Genomic DNA, 17,264 nt, shown 5'->3' on the forward strand with positions numbered 1-17,264 from the left:
ATTACAATAAATGGAGAAAATTTGTATTAAAAAGTATTTTTTAAGAAAGGTATTAGCTTTATGAATAATTTTGTCAACGCGGACGGTTCTTGGATAAGTTTAATAATTTTAAAACTGAGTTTTCTATTCACATTAATTTCAAAGATTTTCAAAGTTTACTCACATCAATAAAGTCATAAAAACGTAAATTCAGAATCAGTTATGACTCCAATTTACAACGTTCGTCCATAAATACTGGTATGTTTGCTATTATTAAAAATGAAAAAATAATGCAGGGGTGAAAAAAGAAAAATTCATTGAAAACAACGTATACCAATTGCTAGAAGGAAGTAGAATTTTGAAGTTAGCGAGTTATAAGGAAACGATTGGCAGTTATGTTTCTTACTACTATACAAAACTTAGATGGCTGCAGTTTAAATTCTTGCAAAGAATTTTGGTTAGGAATGCATATCTCAATAGAATCAACCTTATTCCAATCGAGCCATGTTCCTTTTATATGGTGCATGCAGAAGTAATGAGTCATATCTCTAGGGATTGCACAGTAAGAAAATGGCATCCTAGACTAGATAAAAATGTAAGTGTTGTCACACACCTAATTTTTAAATGAAATATAGACATTTTTTGTGGAATTAGAGACAACTCTCAGATTGATGATCTATTAATTGATGATATATTAAAATTAATTCGATCTGCAAAACAATATATATATATATATATATATATATATATATATATATATATATATATATATATATATATATATATATATATATATATATATATATATATATATGATACTTTATTGCTAATTAATATTTATAGAAAATGTAAATGGGACGAGTTTGCTTCTCTTGCATCGGTGATGCGAAAAGTCAAGGCTCTTAATTTTCTTCACGTAAACTTGTTCTTTTCTTAGTTTAAAGATTACTTCAAAGGAGATTCAGTATATTGGTAGATGTTAGTGTCAAATTACGATGAGAGACAGATAGATAGACTGACAGACACAGAGAGAGATGCTTGGTGAATGTCATTGTTTCAAATAAAATTAACGCAGCGAACGGTTTTCGGACATGCAAATTTATTAGTAGATTGCACTTTAAAAATATAGATTATTAATGTGCTAAAGACAGGCATCTGGCGCACGTCTGTAGAGTAACTGTTTCTAAGCATGTTCCGGAGCATCGGGCATTTCCTTAGCATGTTAAATACTCCTGGGAGACAATCTTGAGCAAATGATGACAGGAAAGGTTCTGAGACGACTGAAGTTTGAAATCTTAGTATCCTTTTTTGCTCGCTGAAAAGAGGTAAAATTGTCATTGATAATGCTAATCTATAGAATGAAAAAAAAAAGATTGTTGATGATAATGCTAATCGATAGACGAGATGGTAAAGTGAATAGATTAACGCATCACCGACATGTTGCCGTGAAGATGAAGCCATCTATTAAAATATGACAGATTTAGTCGGAAAATTAACAGGCAAAACAATTACAAGTTTGGAAAAATTCTGATATTTGTATCGATATCTGGACAGGTCTATATATATATTTACAAGTCCATGAATGTATGTATGTATGTATGTATGTATGTATGTATGTATGTATGCATGCATGCATGCATGCATGCATGCATGTATGTATGTATGTATGTATGTATGTATGTATGTATGTATGTATGGATATATGCATGCATGCATGCATGCATACATGCATGCATGCATGCATGTATGTATGTATGTATGTATGTATGTATGTATGTATGTATGTATGTATGTATGTATGTATGTATAAAGTTTGGTTAATATTTCAGAGCTTACCTCATTAGTTTTTGATGTGAGGTTGATGTCTTACAGCTACATTTTTCACTTTGCTTGTATGCTTGATTCTTTTTACTATGATTTGGTTTTGTCTCCTTTTCCTCAATCGATTTCTTGCTTATTTTGTTTTTAATTTCTACCATAAAATAAGTAATGTCTCAAAATATGGTGTTAAGAAAACTTCGCTGCCACAGATTTTAATTTACATTTCAAATTAATTTTCTTCCAAGGAGACAGCACTGATTTGTAACAATAAAAACGCATCATATTATATTAGTTGAATTTTAAAATCATTTTGAGTTAAAATTAAAATGAATGAAAACAAGTATCACGGCTCGAAAGAGATGCCCCAAAATACGCCAAGGAAATCAAATGTTCGGTTCCTAGGTCTTGTGGGCGCGAAAACTTGATGCATAAATTGAATGTCAGTTTGATTCTTTCTATATCTCTCGTCTTACACTTGGCGGGATGATGGGATTGCCGCTCATACGCCGGTACCGACCTTATACTAATATGCTCATCTACACTTACGGTAGTATCCACCATAACCGTATCCACCATTTCCCCACAAACCGTATCCACCGCCATATCCACCATACAAGCCATGGCCGTATCCACCGTAGTATCCAGGATTGGAGCCAGCGTAGCCTCCGAAATATCCGGGGAAGTATCCACCGTATCCATGTCCAATCCCATACCCTCCTCCGTAGTATCCACCGGGGTAAAAGCCACCATATAATCCACCTGGATACCCACCGTGCCCGACGCCACCGTAATACAATGGTGGTGTTGCGCTTACAACAGCAAGGAAAGCAAGGGCGAGAATTGCTGCCTTCATGTTTTCTGTGGAACGCACATTTTAAACAAAGACATTTATAACCAACACTACCAACAATTCCAAAGGATTATTTTATTATTATTATTATTATTATTATTATTATTAACTTTTATGAAATTATGAAAAAATCTTTTATCTGATGCAATGTTAGAGGTATCTTATTATATTATGTAAAGACACTCCACAAGGAGTCAGAGGCGCTCAGTCGGAATACTTCCTCGTTATCTACATAATGAAAAAGGAAGACACTGATCTGAATACTAGTTTAGGGGAAGGCCAGCATACCGAGAAATGGGCTAATAATATCAAGGACAATGTCCCAAATGATCAACTATTTAAATAAGATCAATGCCAATTTCGGAGATAAGGGTTTGCGCAATAATTTTCATGCCAATGTACCACTCCATGTGCTATCTCCATAATATCAGCAATATTTTCCTGAAAGAGCGACTCATATAAATATGGTTGAATAACTATATCTAGCTACGCATGGAAACCTTTCACTTGTCTATTTCAGACAAGACGAATACACAATCAACTACATCAGAATAATCTATGATTTACAAATATTAATAAATTAACTACATCAAATTCATCGCTATTTATATATCAAATTCATCTATTATCTGCCTCAAATTAACCCATTATTTGCATCAAATTAATCCACTATAAAAATCAAAATTAATCTATAAAGTCCCTCTCAAGCTAAAGTGCGGCCTGATTATGGAATAAATAATCACATTTTCAGATCCAAACAGCAACAAAGAAATATACATAACTAAAACAAATTTAAAGATATTAAAACAAACTTATGTCTTGTAGACTTCACAAAAGTTTTGATAACTTACGGTACAGCTTTACTCACACTATTTTTAAAGCTGCTATTACTGGTAGATTTCCTAATACTATAAAATATTGCAAATACAGGATTAATTGCAGATTTCTTAAGATATATATATATATATATATATATATATATATATATATATATATATATATATATATATATATATATATATATATATGTGTGTGTGTGTGTGTGTGTGTGTCTGTGTGTGTGTGGTGGGGGGGGGGGCGTAGATAGTGAGTTAGAGAGAGAGGAATACCTGTTGTAGCAGACGGCTATCCTGCAGCTTCTGTCTTGCTATCGGTAGGTAAAGTAGCACTTTTATAGGAGGAGGAAAACATTAAAATGCAATAATTGTCATCATACATTTGCATATACAGGACATACTTACTAATATTGACTGATATTTATTAACCATGACGCCTTAAAACAAGAAAAACAAGTGATATTTGCCTTTATGAACGTCGTAGATATCCCCATGAACGTGAAGCAACCGTCAATAGTATTTTATTGGGATAGAGTAGAATTTATACTTTCCAACTGCTCAAAATGTCATATTTACATGTGTCAAACCATTCTTACATTAATGACCACTACATTTAACGTATTGAATTTATATGAATACTAATACTCGAAAATGGTCCATATATACCATGCAATCGATTAAGGACTTTATGGTTGATAACATGTTTCTTTTGTTTTCTTGTATGACCACTGTTCATTATCACCCGATGCCTTCCTCGGTATGTACATGATAGATTGCATTTATTAAACAAAAGTGACAAACAAGTAGTCTAATAAAAAATTACTTGTAGAAAGAAGATTGTTTTTCGATGAAAATCACACGAAGAGTTAACACACACACACACACACACACACACACACACACACACACACATTGTGGCCCAGGACGGCCGAGTGGTTTAAAGCACTCTCCTTTACCGATTACTGCCATTTCATCCTTGTCGAAGTAGTTTCGAGTATCGGCCAATGTGGTATGTAAAAGAACTTGCTCCTAATTTCCCGTGGGTCGGTGGTTCTCACCGGTTGTTTCTCCACCATTTATAATGGTCGCATTGTATTGTCTAGCATGAGCTTAAAATTGGCGTTACGCTTAGAAGAACAACAAGAATAATACAAGGATACTAACGTGACAGAAATCATTGTTACATACATACATAATTCCACATACATACATACATACATACATACATACATACATACATACATACATACATTCATACATAGATACATACAGCCAGGTTTACTTTGAATTTAACCGCTCGATGAATTATAATCGTTAACTCTCTAGTTTCACTATCCCTGTCTTTGAGAACCATTTTTTTCTCCTGGTCACATGCATGACTTAGTACTGAACGTTAATTTACAAACATTGAATATGTATTTAGAACATCAAAAATAACTATTTCGAAATAGGCTATAGGTCAAATGTGATACAAATTGAACAATGCGAAGTACAGTATTAAAACACTTGGGTTACCACTGTTTCATATAAAAGTAATTAGGGAGGCAAACATGGCACAAACAAAGGATTGAAGATACCAACCATCTAACTGTGACACAAAATGACAATAATTGGCAAAAATGCTCGTTCTCAAGCTATTTTCTTCTGAGGAACCTGTATTATATATATCCATCTTATTTGAGCGTTTGAACATTTGAACAGACGACATTTGGAAGGAGAACACTTTGTTATTAGATTGTTGTCAAAGTCCTTTTACGGATAATCGGATTAAACCAATCGAGATGGAGCTCATATTCGAGAAAGAGACCGTTTGTTTCAGTGATGTTTTTGGAGCTCTAGATGGCCGAGTGGTCTAAGACGCTCGCATTTACCGATCACTGAAATCTCAGCATTGTCTGTGTCGGTTCGATTTTAATGTGTACATGTGGAGCTTTTCGTCGGTCAGAGAAAATCCCGTGGATTTCCAAAGTTCGTCCTCCATTATGTATATACGGTACTAATTCAGTTCCCATAGTAAATCTATGAATAAAAACTATGATATTAAAAATTCAATAACTTAAAATATTTAAGTGCTCATGTTCAAAAATATATGTATCAGTATAGATGAAACATGGATATCAGCTTCTGTTTAGAAGAAAGGGAATGAGCCGCGGCATTTTCTGGACTTGCATGTGTTTAAAACATGTGCTTTCTACTCCGCACCAAAGATTCACGTGCTAATTTTAGTAATGAGCGTTCCAAAGTCAGTCCTGTTAAAGGACTGAAAATTCCATCGATAAAACAATGTCTCTTTTTTATTCACTTACAACAAGGATAAGCTCTCAAAATAGTCTTTTTCCTAAAATATAACTTACATTATTAACCAATCCTGGTGAGCCAAACCCATATATATATATATATATATATATATATATATATATATATATATATATATATATATATATATATATATATACAATTTTATGTTCACCAATTTCCAGGATAGTTCCCATTTTTCTATATCATTAGTACCGTGTGTCCTATGTCCACCCTTGATTTTCTTGAAAATCTTGTATATATTTACATACATATATTATGTTCACCCATTTCTAGGCTGGTTCCTATTTTTCAATAGCATATGTACCGTGTGATCTTTATAGGTCACCAAGGGTACAATTTAGAGCAACTTCTATTTTTGTATTTTTTTTCAATGGCCACTCATTGGTGTCTAATGAGTTCCAATAATTTTCAACGGTTTGATAGACTAGAATGATATAATAATTTCTTTGCTTTAGTCAACAATAATCCAAAGTAGTGTTTTTGTCCAAAAAGTACATGACCTCTTTTGTAGTTCCAATGAATAATTCAAATAAATAGCACATCTGAAATTATAACTAGACAAAAGTATTAACTCTGATCATATATTCCCAATGACTGATATTAAACAGGAATGAATAAGTATATACCATTGCCTATATATACTAACTTCAACTGACCTAAATTTATATACATAACATGGACGATGACCAGAATTGTCCTTTTATCCACGTGGTGGTTCACAAGTCCGCATAACATACATTTTCAAAGGCCTTCTTCAAGTCATTTAAGACAAGACAGAGGTCCCGTTGATGATGTAGATACATTTCAAAGAGAATTCTAAGGTTGAAGATCTGTTCTATTGTGTTATGTCCTTCTTTGGAACTAACCTATTCTTCAGCAACGATGTGCGTTCTTTTGGGGTTTCAGTCTATGAGGATGATTTTAAGCACATCCTTGCGTCGATCACTGATTAAACTGATTACTCAGTAGTTCTGGCACATCTGCAGATTCCATTTCGTAGGAAGAGATATGATCAGAAACTTGGTTCCTTGGGTTGGCCATTCTCCTGTTTGCTAGGTTTTCTTGCAGATTGCCTTGAGAACATCTATCAAGGAGGTTCCTCCCAGCTGACTTCCCTTTTTTAATGCCTTTATTGCAGCCTCCACCTATTCCATGAGAATCGGGTTTTCAGCCTTTGGTGTGGTCAGTCTCCATAAGTCTCCTCTTTGTAGGAGCTGTAAAAGATAAAAAATCAAATTGAACAAAGTTAAATCAGCGGGTATATTTCCTGTGTTGTGTGTGCTCGACTATTGTCCATTACAGAGGATATTGTTCTGGTGTGTACCTGCATTTTGTCTTGCATGTAATTTACAATAGGCTGCTTACAGGTGATTGGGTTCTAAATCTTGTTGTATATATAAATATTAATACTGTTCCGGAAGAATACTTTTGATCCTCATCCGGGTCATTTATTGTGTCATAGATTTTTAAATAAGGTTCTGATAAACATAATTATTTCATTCCTCCTATAAGTCCCGTCTCTAGACTTATTTACTTTTTGTGTTCAGATATGCTATGACAGGAATCATTGATTTAAAATTATGCATTAGAATGACAAAATGGTCTTTGAGATTTTGAACAAAATCACTAAGTTGGGATTATTATGAATTCATTCACAGACACTGTGATACATTAATAATGTTGCTGCATCAACTCATTCAAGACAATTGGTACATCCACACATACTGAACTGGAATTCATTCGAAACACTCAATACTTCTAACTTGTGATAGAGGATTTAGGATTATTTGATATTAGGTTACGATACTGATTTTAAATTAACTTGCATGTCTTGCTCTTTGCTTTTAGTTAGTTTAAGACCAAAGAGTCGTAAATGTATCTAGACAACCCATCCCACCGTGTATTTCGACCAGACGTGGATCGAAATGGGGTTTGGGAATCCTTTTATTTGGTGGCATTTTTTGTATCCTTTTAGAATTCTTCAAAATTAATTAACTATGTTCTAGCGTTTGGCTTACCTCGAGGCCGATTCCCTGCGGACTAGGATACCGTTTCCATGTATTTCAATGTTTTGCAGTTTTACGACAAAATGTAGCCTCTGTAACAAAAACAATCTACCTTTCCATTTCATGGAAGTCTCTGTTTAAACTATAAATCTGCTGCATTGTCTCATTAATAGATCCGTTCAAAGAATCTCGTTTCTAGATCGTGTTAAGTATTTTCAAAGCATTGTAGGCGCCATTTGAAAGTCTGCAAGGATTTTTCTGTCTGCCTGCCTATATGTGTACGTATGTGTATATGTCTGTATATATATATTTCTTCTCTTTCAATCTTTCTTCCTTTTTGTCTTCCAATTGACTGTTTTTCATTGTGCTTTAGTTCAAAAAGATGTGTGGTCCTATTCGAACATAACAGATGTGATACACGTTAATCAAGGTTGAGTTGGTGTAAGTATAGAATTGAGAATTAACGGTCACAGGACAGCTTCATTCTTCGGAAAAGGTAGGGGTCCTGTTTCGGTTAAGAAGATATATGGAATTAAAATTTAAAAAATAACGTTAGCCACAATTACATGATTCGCTCTTGTTTAATTTCAATTTTTAATACGATTCGATGAAATTTATTTTATAAATTCTATGATAAAAGAAATGCACGCATGTTCATTTGAAGATAATGTAGGTGAGCCACCGCGGATTCCTATTCAACCAGCCTCTGTCCGATTTCTGTCGTCATTTTTGAATAATACCTTCTTTCAATTTAAGTCAATTATAGCACTTTTCAAAAATTCACATTATGCAATTTTAAACAAGGGATTGAATGCAAATTTAGGACGGGAAATCCAGTTCCTATGTGAATTTTCTTTCCAACAGGTTAAAGTTTAGACATTTTCCCAAACATAGATTAGCTCTTTGACCACTGACACCCAATTCTCAAGGTCATATCGTAGACTTTACTGTGTCTCAATCTAAGGTTTGTACACTATCTTTGTGCTACTAGTGGAAGGATTCAAACACAGTACTTTACGATTAAAAGCCAATCCATGAAAATCTGCAGACCACACCGAATGTATGAAGCTCTGTACATTTATTAGAATGCGTCATTTTTTAAGACCGCTCCGGTGGCCTAGTGGTTAGGGAGTTCACCTAGGATGTGGGAGGTCGTGGTTTCCATCCTCGGCAGAGTCATACCAAAGGCTTACAAAAATGGTGCTGACAGCTATCTCGCTTGGCGCTCAGCATTAAGAGGCTAGTGTTAGGACTGGTCGGACTGGTGTCAGGATAATGTGACGGGGTTGGATGGGACATCATGCTACAGGTCTGCGGCATGATGCCCCAGTGCTAGACATTATTATAAATTGTCACACGGCAGACATCGTAGCGATATGACTGAAAAATTGTTTAAGCTAGGTTAAAAATCCTAACACACACACACACACACACACACTCATTGTTTTAAATTGACATTATATATACTGCTAAAACAATTTCAATAAATGAAAGGTGCTATGAAACTAAAATATCATAGGATGATCTCATAACAAAGGAAAACATCTAACCCAGTTTCAATAGAACTTTTCCCACTGCTGTTACGCGATTTAAACACACCCTAAAAGTATTCCTCAGAAATGTTTGGTCGGATTTATAAGGAACGGGGCCACCAGCATTTTCCGTTGAGGATGACTTTGCTTAGATTGATATGTAAGGGATCTGTGTTACTTTCCTAGCGTCCTTTTTCAACATTTCTATCGTTATGTGATATTTGAGCTCCTCTATACATCTGTGTCGTTAGCTTTGTCGGTGTCCGCGTGATTATTAGAAACAGCTTTCAGTTTTCCCAATAACAGAATCAACTGCATGCCCATTTTGCGTTGCAAGTAATAAATTGAATAACGATTGATTTATCACAGTTATCCATATAGGCTCTGAGACCATCTTAGCCAAACCTTATGATACATTTAGATCATGTAACCTTGGTGGAATTTGGAACCAAATTAATATTGAAATACCTAATGTGAAAACGTTATGACTTTCATCAAGTGCGGATTTCATAAATTTCGAGTGTTATCCACAACAGTAGTGTTACTGGAAGTGGGTATTTAGATAGCACAAAAAGAATGTACAGTATTCTATTTGAGATTAATTTCAAGCCAAAGGTTTACAAAAGATTGGCAGTCTAAATCGAATCTTCTTTCAACGTTTAGTTTCGTGCTACAAAACGATCCTTCGATACTGTTGTGATTTTACCCATTTGGATCTGTATGATTTATGAGAATTTATCGACGACGGGATTTAGAGTCATGAAACGAGTTATCTACAGGTGTTCTAAGAATAAAATATCCAACTCTTCGTGTATACATTGAAGAAATGGCTTACTGAAGGTCAAATATTTAAGGGCGGCGCGATAGTTCAATTTGTTGGAATATCGGATTCGTAATCGAGGTTCGTAGATTCGATACCTGTTAAGGCAAGTTAGGATCTGCTCCCAGGCGTTGTGCATGAGTAATGCATTTCGCTGCTATGAAAGCCAGCTTGGAGAAAAACCAGATGGTTCTTGTCACTTTATATTCTATGTAGTTTAGTCTACTTTATGGAATACTCCCAGTTTATCGTCTTGCAAGGTAATCTTCCTCAATATGCGTTAAAGCTAGTAGTGGACTTTAATTTAACCTCGCTCAATATCGGCACAAGGTAGTGGTCTTTCACTTTGAAATCACTCAATTTAGGCTCAAGCTAGTGGTCTTTAGTTTAATCGCACTCAATATCTACTAAAGCCAATGTTTTATTTTCAGTTTAATCTCACTCCGTCTGGGCTAATGCTAGTGTTCTTTCATTTTAATCTCACTCAATATCGGTTAAAGCTAGTGTCCATTAAGTTCAATTTCACTCAGTATCAACAAAAGCTATTGGTCATTCAGTTTTATCTCACTCAATATCAGTTAAATCTAGAGGTCATTTGGTTCATCATAGGCAGATATATCAGGATGATCTGAGTCACAATGTTTGAAATAGCAGTATCTTAAATATCCCTGAATGGTTTCTAAAAGGACGATACATTGAATACAATTTTAGAAACTTATGTGAGCTATTATTTTTCACGAAAGAACGCACTATACCTGGACTACTCCTTTTAATCTACTTTGACATTTAGTTGAATCATTTGCCAGACCATTACTTGATCAACATTTGAACTTTTTAAATTTCGAAGAATCAGTAACAAATTGGATAAAATGTTTCTTTAAGAACGTCAAAGGTGGACCCTTTCTCCCCTTTATCATGTATGCAGAAATTTCAGCTCGTATCACAAGAAAAAATAAGCACACTAAGGAAAGAAATACAGGTGATGTAACATATGTTCTTTCCCAATATGCTGATGATATTACACTCACCATTGATAGTTCAGAGAAATCTCTGATGTCTGCTTTGCATCTTTAAATCAGTATTCAAAACATTCTGAATTTAGTATAAATATTGTAAAAGCAAATGTGTTTTGATCGGAAGTAGTAATGATAGAGATATGAAATATAATCCAGAATATAAACTTAACGGGGGATTTACTGGGCTTGTTGTCATAGGTGTCATGTTTTCAATCATTTAAAAACAAATATATCTCTTAATTATCCCTTTAAAAATTCGTGTCATTAGGATTTGCTAATTCGGTGGTATAAAGTGTGTTAACACCATTTGGAAAGATTGAGGAAATAAAAAGTTTGGCTGTCTCCAGAATTAATCATATTTTATTAATTCGTTTGCACAGGTTCTTTGTGAACTTAACACACTCTTTCAAAATATTTGTAAGGCATGGTCAAACGACAGAATTTAAAAAAATAATGTTGTGCAGGATTATGATGAGGGTCGATTAAAGATCGCTAATTTATTTAGTTTTGCGAATGCATTGAAACTTGCATGGCTAAGAGGAAGTCTAAATGGAACGTCTGTTACAATTTTGAAACATTGAGAGTTTTGGGGGGATACATTTTTATTACTCGATAAACGGGATTTCATTCCTTTCTGGATAAAGGTTTTTGAATCATTTTTAGAACTAACTAGACAATTCAAAGTGGTCAAAGCTGAATAAGTTTGAAATACAAATATGATTAATTCCATGCATTACAATAAATGGAGAAAATTTGTATTAAAAGGTATTTTTTAAGAAAGGTATTAGCTTTATGAATAATTTTGTCAACGCGGAAGGTTCTTGGATAAATTTAATAATTTTAAAACTGAGTTTTCTATTCACATTAATTTCAAAGATTTTCAAAGTTTACTCACATCAATAAAGTCATAAAAACGTAAATTCAGAATCAGTTATGACTCCAATTTACAACGTTCGTCCATAAATACTGGTATGTTTGCTATTATTAAAAATGAAAAAATAATGCAGGGGTGAAAAAAGAAAAATTCATTGAAAACAACGTATACCAATTGCTAGAAGGAAGTAGAATTTTGAAGTTAGCGAGTTATAAGGAAACGATTGGCAGTTATGTTTCTTACTACTATACAAAACTTAGATGGCTGCAGTTTAAATTCTTGCAAAGAATTTTGGTTAGGAATGCATATCTCAATAGAATCAACCTTATTTCAATCGAGCCATGTTCCTTTTATATGGTGCATGCAGAAGTAATGAGTCATATCTCTAGGGATTGCACAGTAAGAAAATGGCATCCTAGACTAGATAAAAATGTAAGTGTTGTCACACACCTAATTTTTAAATGAAATATAGACATTTTTTGTGGAATTAGAGACAACTCTCAGATTGATGATCTATTAATTGATGATATATTAAAATTAATTCGATCTGCAAAACAATATATATATATATATATATATATATATATATATATATATATATATATATATATATATATATATATATATATATATATATATATATATATGATACTTTATTGCTAATTAATATTTATAGAAAATGTAAATGGGACGAGTTTGCTTCTCTTGCATCGGTGATGCGAAAAGTCAAGGCTCTTAATTTTCTTCACGTAAACTTGTTCTTTTCTTAGTTTAAAGATTACTTCAAAGGAGATTCAGTATATTGGTAGATGTTAGTGTCAAATTACGATGAGAGACAGATAGATAGACTGACAGACACAGAGAGAGATGCTTGGTGAATGTCATTGTTTCAAATAAAATTAACGCAGCGAACGGTTTTCGGACATGCAAATTTATTAGTAGATTGCACTTTAAAAATATAGATTATTATTGTGCTAAAGACAGGCATCTGGCGCACGTCTGTAGAGTAACTGTTTCTAAGCATGTTCCGGAGCATCGGGCATTTCCTTAGCATGTTAAATACTCCTGGGAGACAATCTTGAGCAAATGATGACAGGAAAGGTTCTGAGACGACTGAAGTTTGAAATCTTAGTATCCTTTTTTGCTCGCTGAAAAGAGGTAAAATTGTCATTGATAATTCTAATCTATAGAATGAAAAAAAAAAGATTGTTGATGATAATGCTAATCGATAGACGAAATGGTAAAGTGAATAGATTAACGCATCACCGACATGTTGCCGTGAAGATGAAGCCATATATTAGAATATGACAGATTTAGTCGGAAAATTAACAGGCAAAACAATTACAAGTTTGGAAAAATTCTGATATTTGTATCGATTTATGAACAGGTCTATATATATATTTACAAGTCCATGAATGTATGTATGTATGTATGTATGTATGTATGTATGCATGCATGCATGCATGTATGTATGTATGTATGTATGTATGTATGTATGTATGTATGTATGGATATATGCATGCATGTATGCATGCATACATGCATGCATGCATGTATGTATGTATGTATGTATGTATGTATGTATGTATGTATGTATGTTAAAGTTTGGTTAATATTTCAGAGCTTACCTCATTAGTTTTTGATGTTAGTTTGATGGCTTACAGCTACATTTTTCACTTTGCTTGTATGCTTGATTCTTTTTACTATGATTTGGTTTTGTCTCTTTTTCCTGAATCGATTTCTTGCTTATTTTGTTTTTAATTTCTACCATAAAATAAGTAATGTCTCAAAATATGGTGTTAAGAAAACTTCGCTGCCACAGATTTTAATTTACATTTCAAATTAATTTTCTTCCAAGGAGACAGCACTGATTTGTAACAATAAAAACGCATCATATTATATTAGTTGAATTTTAAAATCATTTTGAGTTAAAATGAAAATGAATGAAAACAAGTATCACGGCTCGAAAGAGATGTCACAAAATACGCCAAGGAAATCAAATGTTCGGTTCCTAGGTCTTGTGGGCGCTAAAACTTGATGCATAAATTGAATGTCAGTTTGATTCTTTCTATATCTCTCGTCTTACACTTGGCGGGATGATGGGATTGCCGCTCATACGCCGGTAACGACTTTATACTAATATGCTCATCTACACTTACGGTAGTATCCACCATAACCGTATCCACCATTTCCCCACAAACCGTATCCACCGCCATATCCACCATACAAGCCATGGCCGTATCCACCGTAGTATCCAGGATTGGAGCCAGCGTAGCCTCCGAAATATCCGGGGAAGTATCCACCGTATCCATGTCCAATCCCATACCCTCCTCCGTAGTATCCACCGGGGTAAAAGCCACCATATAATCCACCTGGATACCCACCGTACCCGACGCCACCGTAATACAATGGTGGTGTTGCGCTTACAACAGCAAGGAAAGCAAGGGCGAGAATTGCTGCCTTCATGTTTTCTGTGGAACGCACATTTTAAACAAAGACATTTATAACCAACACTACCAATAATTCCAAAGGATTATTTTATTATTATTATTATTATTATTATTATTATTATTATTATCTTTTATGAAATTATGAAAAAATCTTTTATCTGATGCAATGTTAGAGGTATCTTATTATATTATGTAAAGACACTCCACAAGGAGTCAGAGGCGCTCAGTCGGAATACTTCCTCGTTATCTACAAAATGAAAAAGGAAGACACTGATCTGAATACTAGTTTAGGGGAAGGCCAGCATACCGAGAAATGGGCTAATAATATCAAGGACAATGTCCCAAATGATCAACTATTTAAATAAGATCAATGCCAATTTCGGAGATAAGGGTTTGCGCAATAATTTTCATGCCAATGTACCACTCCATGTGCTATCTCCATAATATCAGCAATATTTTCCTGAAAGAGCGACTCATATAAATATGGTTGAATAACTATATCTAGCTACGCATGGAAACCTTTCACTTGTCTATTTCAGACAAGACGAATACACAATCAACTACATCAGAATAATCTATGATTTACAAATATTAATAAATTAACTACATCAAATTCATCGCTATTTATATATCAAATTCATCTATTATCTGCCTCAAATTAACCCATTATTTGCATCAAATTAATCCACTATAAAAATCAAAATTAATCTATAAAGTCCCTCTCAAGCTAAAGTGCGGCCTGATTATGGAATAAATAATCACATTTTCAGATCCAAACAGCAACAAAGAAATATACATAACTAAAACAAATTTAAAGATATTAAAACAAACTTATGTCTTGTAGACTTCACAAAAGTTTTGATAACTTACGGTACAGCTTTACTCACACTATTTTTAAAGCTGCTATTACTGGTAGATTTCCTAATACTATAAAATATTGCAAATACAGGATTAATTGCAGATTTCTTAAGATATATATATATATATATATATATATATATATATATATATATATATATATATATATATATATATATATATATATATATATATATATATATATATATATATATGTGTGTGTGTGTGTGTGTGTGTGTGTGTCTGTGTGTGTGTGTGGTGGGGGGGCGGTAGATAGTGAGTTAGAGAGAGAGGAATACCTGTTGTAGCAGACGGCTATCCTGCAGCTTCTGTCTTGCTATCGGTAGGTAAAGTAGCACTTTTATAGGAGGAGAAAAACATTAAAATGCAATAATTGTCATCATACATTTGCATATACAGGACATACTTACTAATATTGACTGATATTTATTAACCATGACGCCTTAAAACAAGAAAAACAAGTGATATTTGCCTTTATGAACGTCGTAGATATCCCCATGAACGTGAAGCAACCGTCAACAGTATTTTATTGGGATAGAGTAGAATTTATACTTTCCAACTGCTCAAAATGTCATATTTACATGTGTCAAACCATTCTTACATTAATGACCACTACATTTAACGTATTGAATTTATATGAATACTAATACTCGAAAATGGTCCATATATACCATGCAATCGATTAAGGACTTTATGGTTGATAACATGTTTCTTTTGTTTTCTTGTATGACCACTGTTCATTATCACCCGATGCCTTCCTCGGTATGTACATGATAGATTGCATTTATTAAACAAAAGTGACAAACAAGTAGTCTAATAAAAAATTACTTGTAGAAAGAAGATTGTTTTTCGATGAAAATCACACGAAGAGTTAACACACACACACACACACACACACACACACACACACACACATTGTGGCCCAGGACGGCCGAGTGGTTTAAAGCACTCTCCTTTACCGATTACTGCCATTTCATCCTTGTCGAAGTAGTTTCGAGTATCGGCCAATGTGGTATGTAAAAGAACTTGCTCCTAATTTCCCGTGGGTCGGTGGTTCTCACCGGTTGTTTCTCCACCATTTATAATGGTCGCATTGTATTGTCTAGCATGATCTTAAAATTGGCGTTACGCTTAGAAGAACAACAAGAATAATACACGGATACTAACGTGACAGAAATCATTGTTACATACATACATAATTCCACATACATACATACATACATACATACATACATACATACATTCATACATAGATACATACAGCCAGTTTTACTTTCAATTTAATTATAATCGTTAACTCTCTAGTTTCACTATCCCTGTCTTTGAGAACCATTTTTTTCTCCTGGTCACATGCATGACTTAGTACTGAACGTTAATTTACAAACATTGAATATGTATTTAGAACATCAAAAATAACTATTTCGAAATAGGCTATAGGTCAAATGTGATACAAATTGAACAATGCGAAGTACAGTATTAAAACACTTGGGTTACCACTGTTTCATATAAAAGTAATTAGGGAGGCAAACATGGCACAAACAAAGGATTGAAGATACCAACCATCTAACTGTGACACAAAATGACAATAATTGGCAAAAATGCTCGTTCTCAAGCTATTTTCTTCTGAGGAACCTGTATTATATATATCCATCTTATTTGAGCGTTTGAACATTTGAACAGACGACATTTGGAAGGAGAACACTTTGTTATTAGATTGTTGTCAAAGTCCTTTTACGGATAATCGGATTAAACCAATCGAGATGGAGCTCATATTCGAGAAAGAGACCGTTTGTTTCAGTGATGTTTTTGGAGCTCTAGATGGCCGAGTGGTCTAAGACGCTCGCATTTACCGATCACTGAAATCTCAGCATTGTCTGTGTCG

General features: G+C 33.8%; 2 protein-coding genes across 3 annotated transcripts; both read right to left on the reverse strand.

Annotated features, from left to right (window-relative positions):
* Positions 1-1,056: 1,056 nt before the first annotated feature.
* Positions 1,057-3,823, reverse strand: LOC149794884 (uncharacterized). The gene is made up of 3 exons (XM_089963989.1): positions 3,760-3,823; positions 2,347-2,658; positions 1,057-1,294 (listed from the first exon to the last, which is right to left on the reverse strand). Exons 2-3 carry the CDS (start codon positions 2,651-2,653, stop codon positions 1,275-1,277), a joined length of 327 nt encoding a protein of 108 aa, XP_089820115.1. The 5' UTR covers positions 2,654-2,658; positions 3,760-3,823; the 3' UTR covers positions 1,057-1,274.
* A 9,183-nt stretch (positions 3,824-13,006) lies between these two features.
* On the reverse strand, positions 13,007-15,724 carry LOC149794885 (uncharacterized). 2 transcript variants are annotated; one of them, XM_089963991.1, is made up of 3 exons: positions 15,661-15,724; positions 14,276-14,524; positions 13,007-13,201 (listed from the first exon to the last, which is right to left on the reverse strand). In XM_089963991.1, the coding sequence occupies exons 2-3, from the start codon at positions 14,517-14,519 to the stop codon at positions 13,182-13,184; spliced, it is 264 nt and encodes an 87-aa protein (XP_089820117.1). In that variant the 5' UTR covers positions 14,520-14,524; positions 15,661-15,724; the 3' UTR covers positions 13,007-13,181. The 2 variants fall into 2 exon arrangements, with proteins under 2 accessions (XP_089820117.1, XP_089820116.1); XM_089963990.1 differs by having other exon boundaries at positions 13,009-13,201; positions 14,213-14,524.
* Positions 15,725-17,264: the final 1,540 nt, after the last annotated feature.

The sequence above is a fragment of the Sinohyriopsis cumingii genome, chromosome 7 (assembly GCF_028554795.1).
Source record: "Sinohyriopsis cumingii isolate HCF-2022 chromosome 7, ASM2855479v2, whole genome shotgun sequence".
Lineage (NCBI taxonomy): Eukaryota > Metazoa > Mollusca > Bivalvia > Unionida > Unionidae > Sinohyriopsis > Sinohyriopsis cumingii.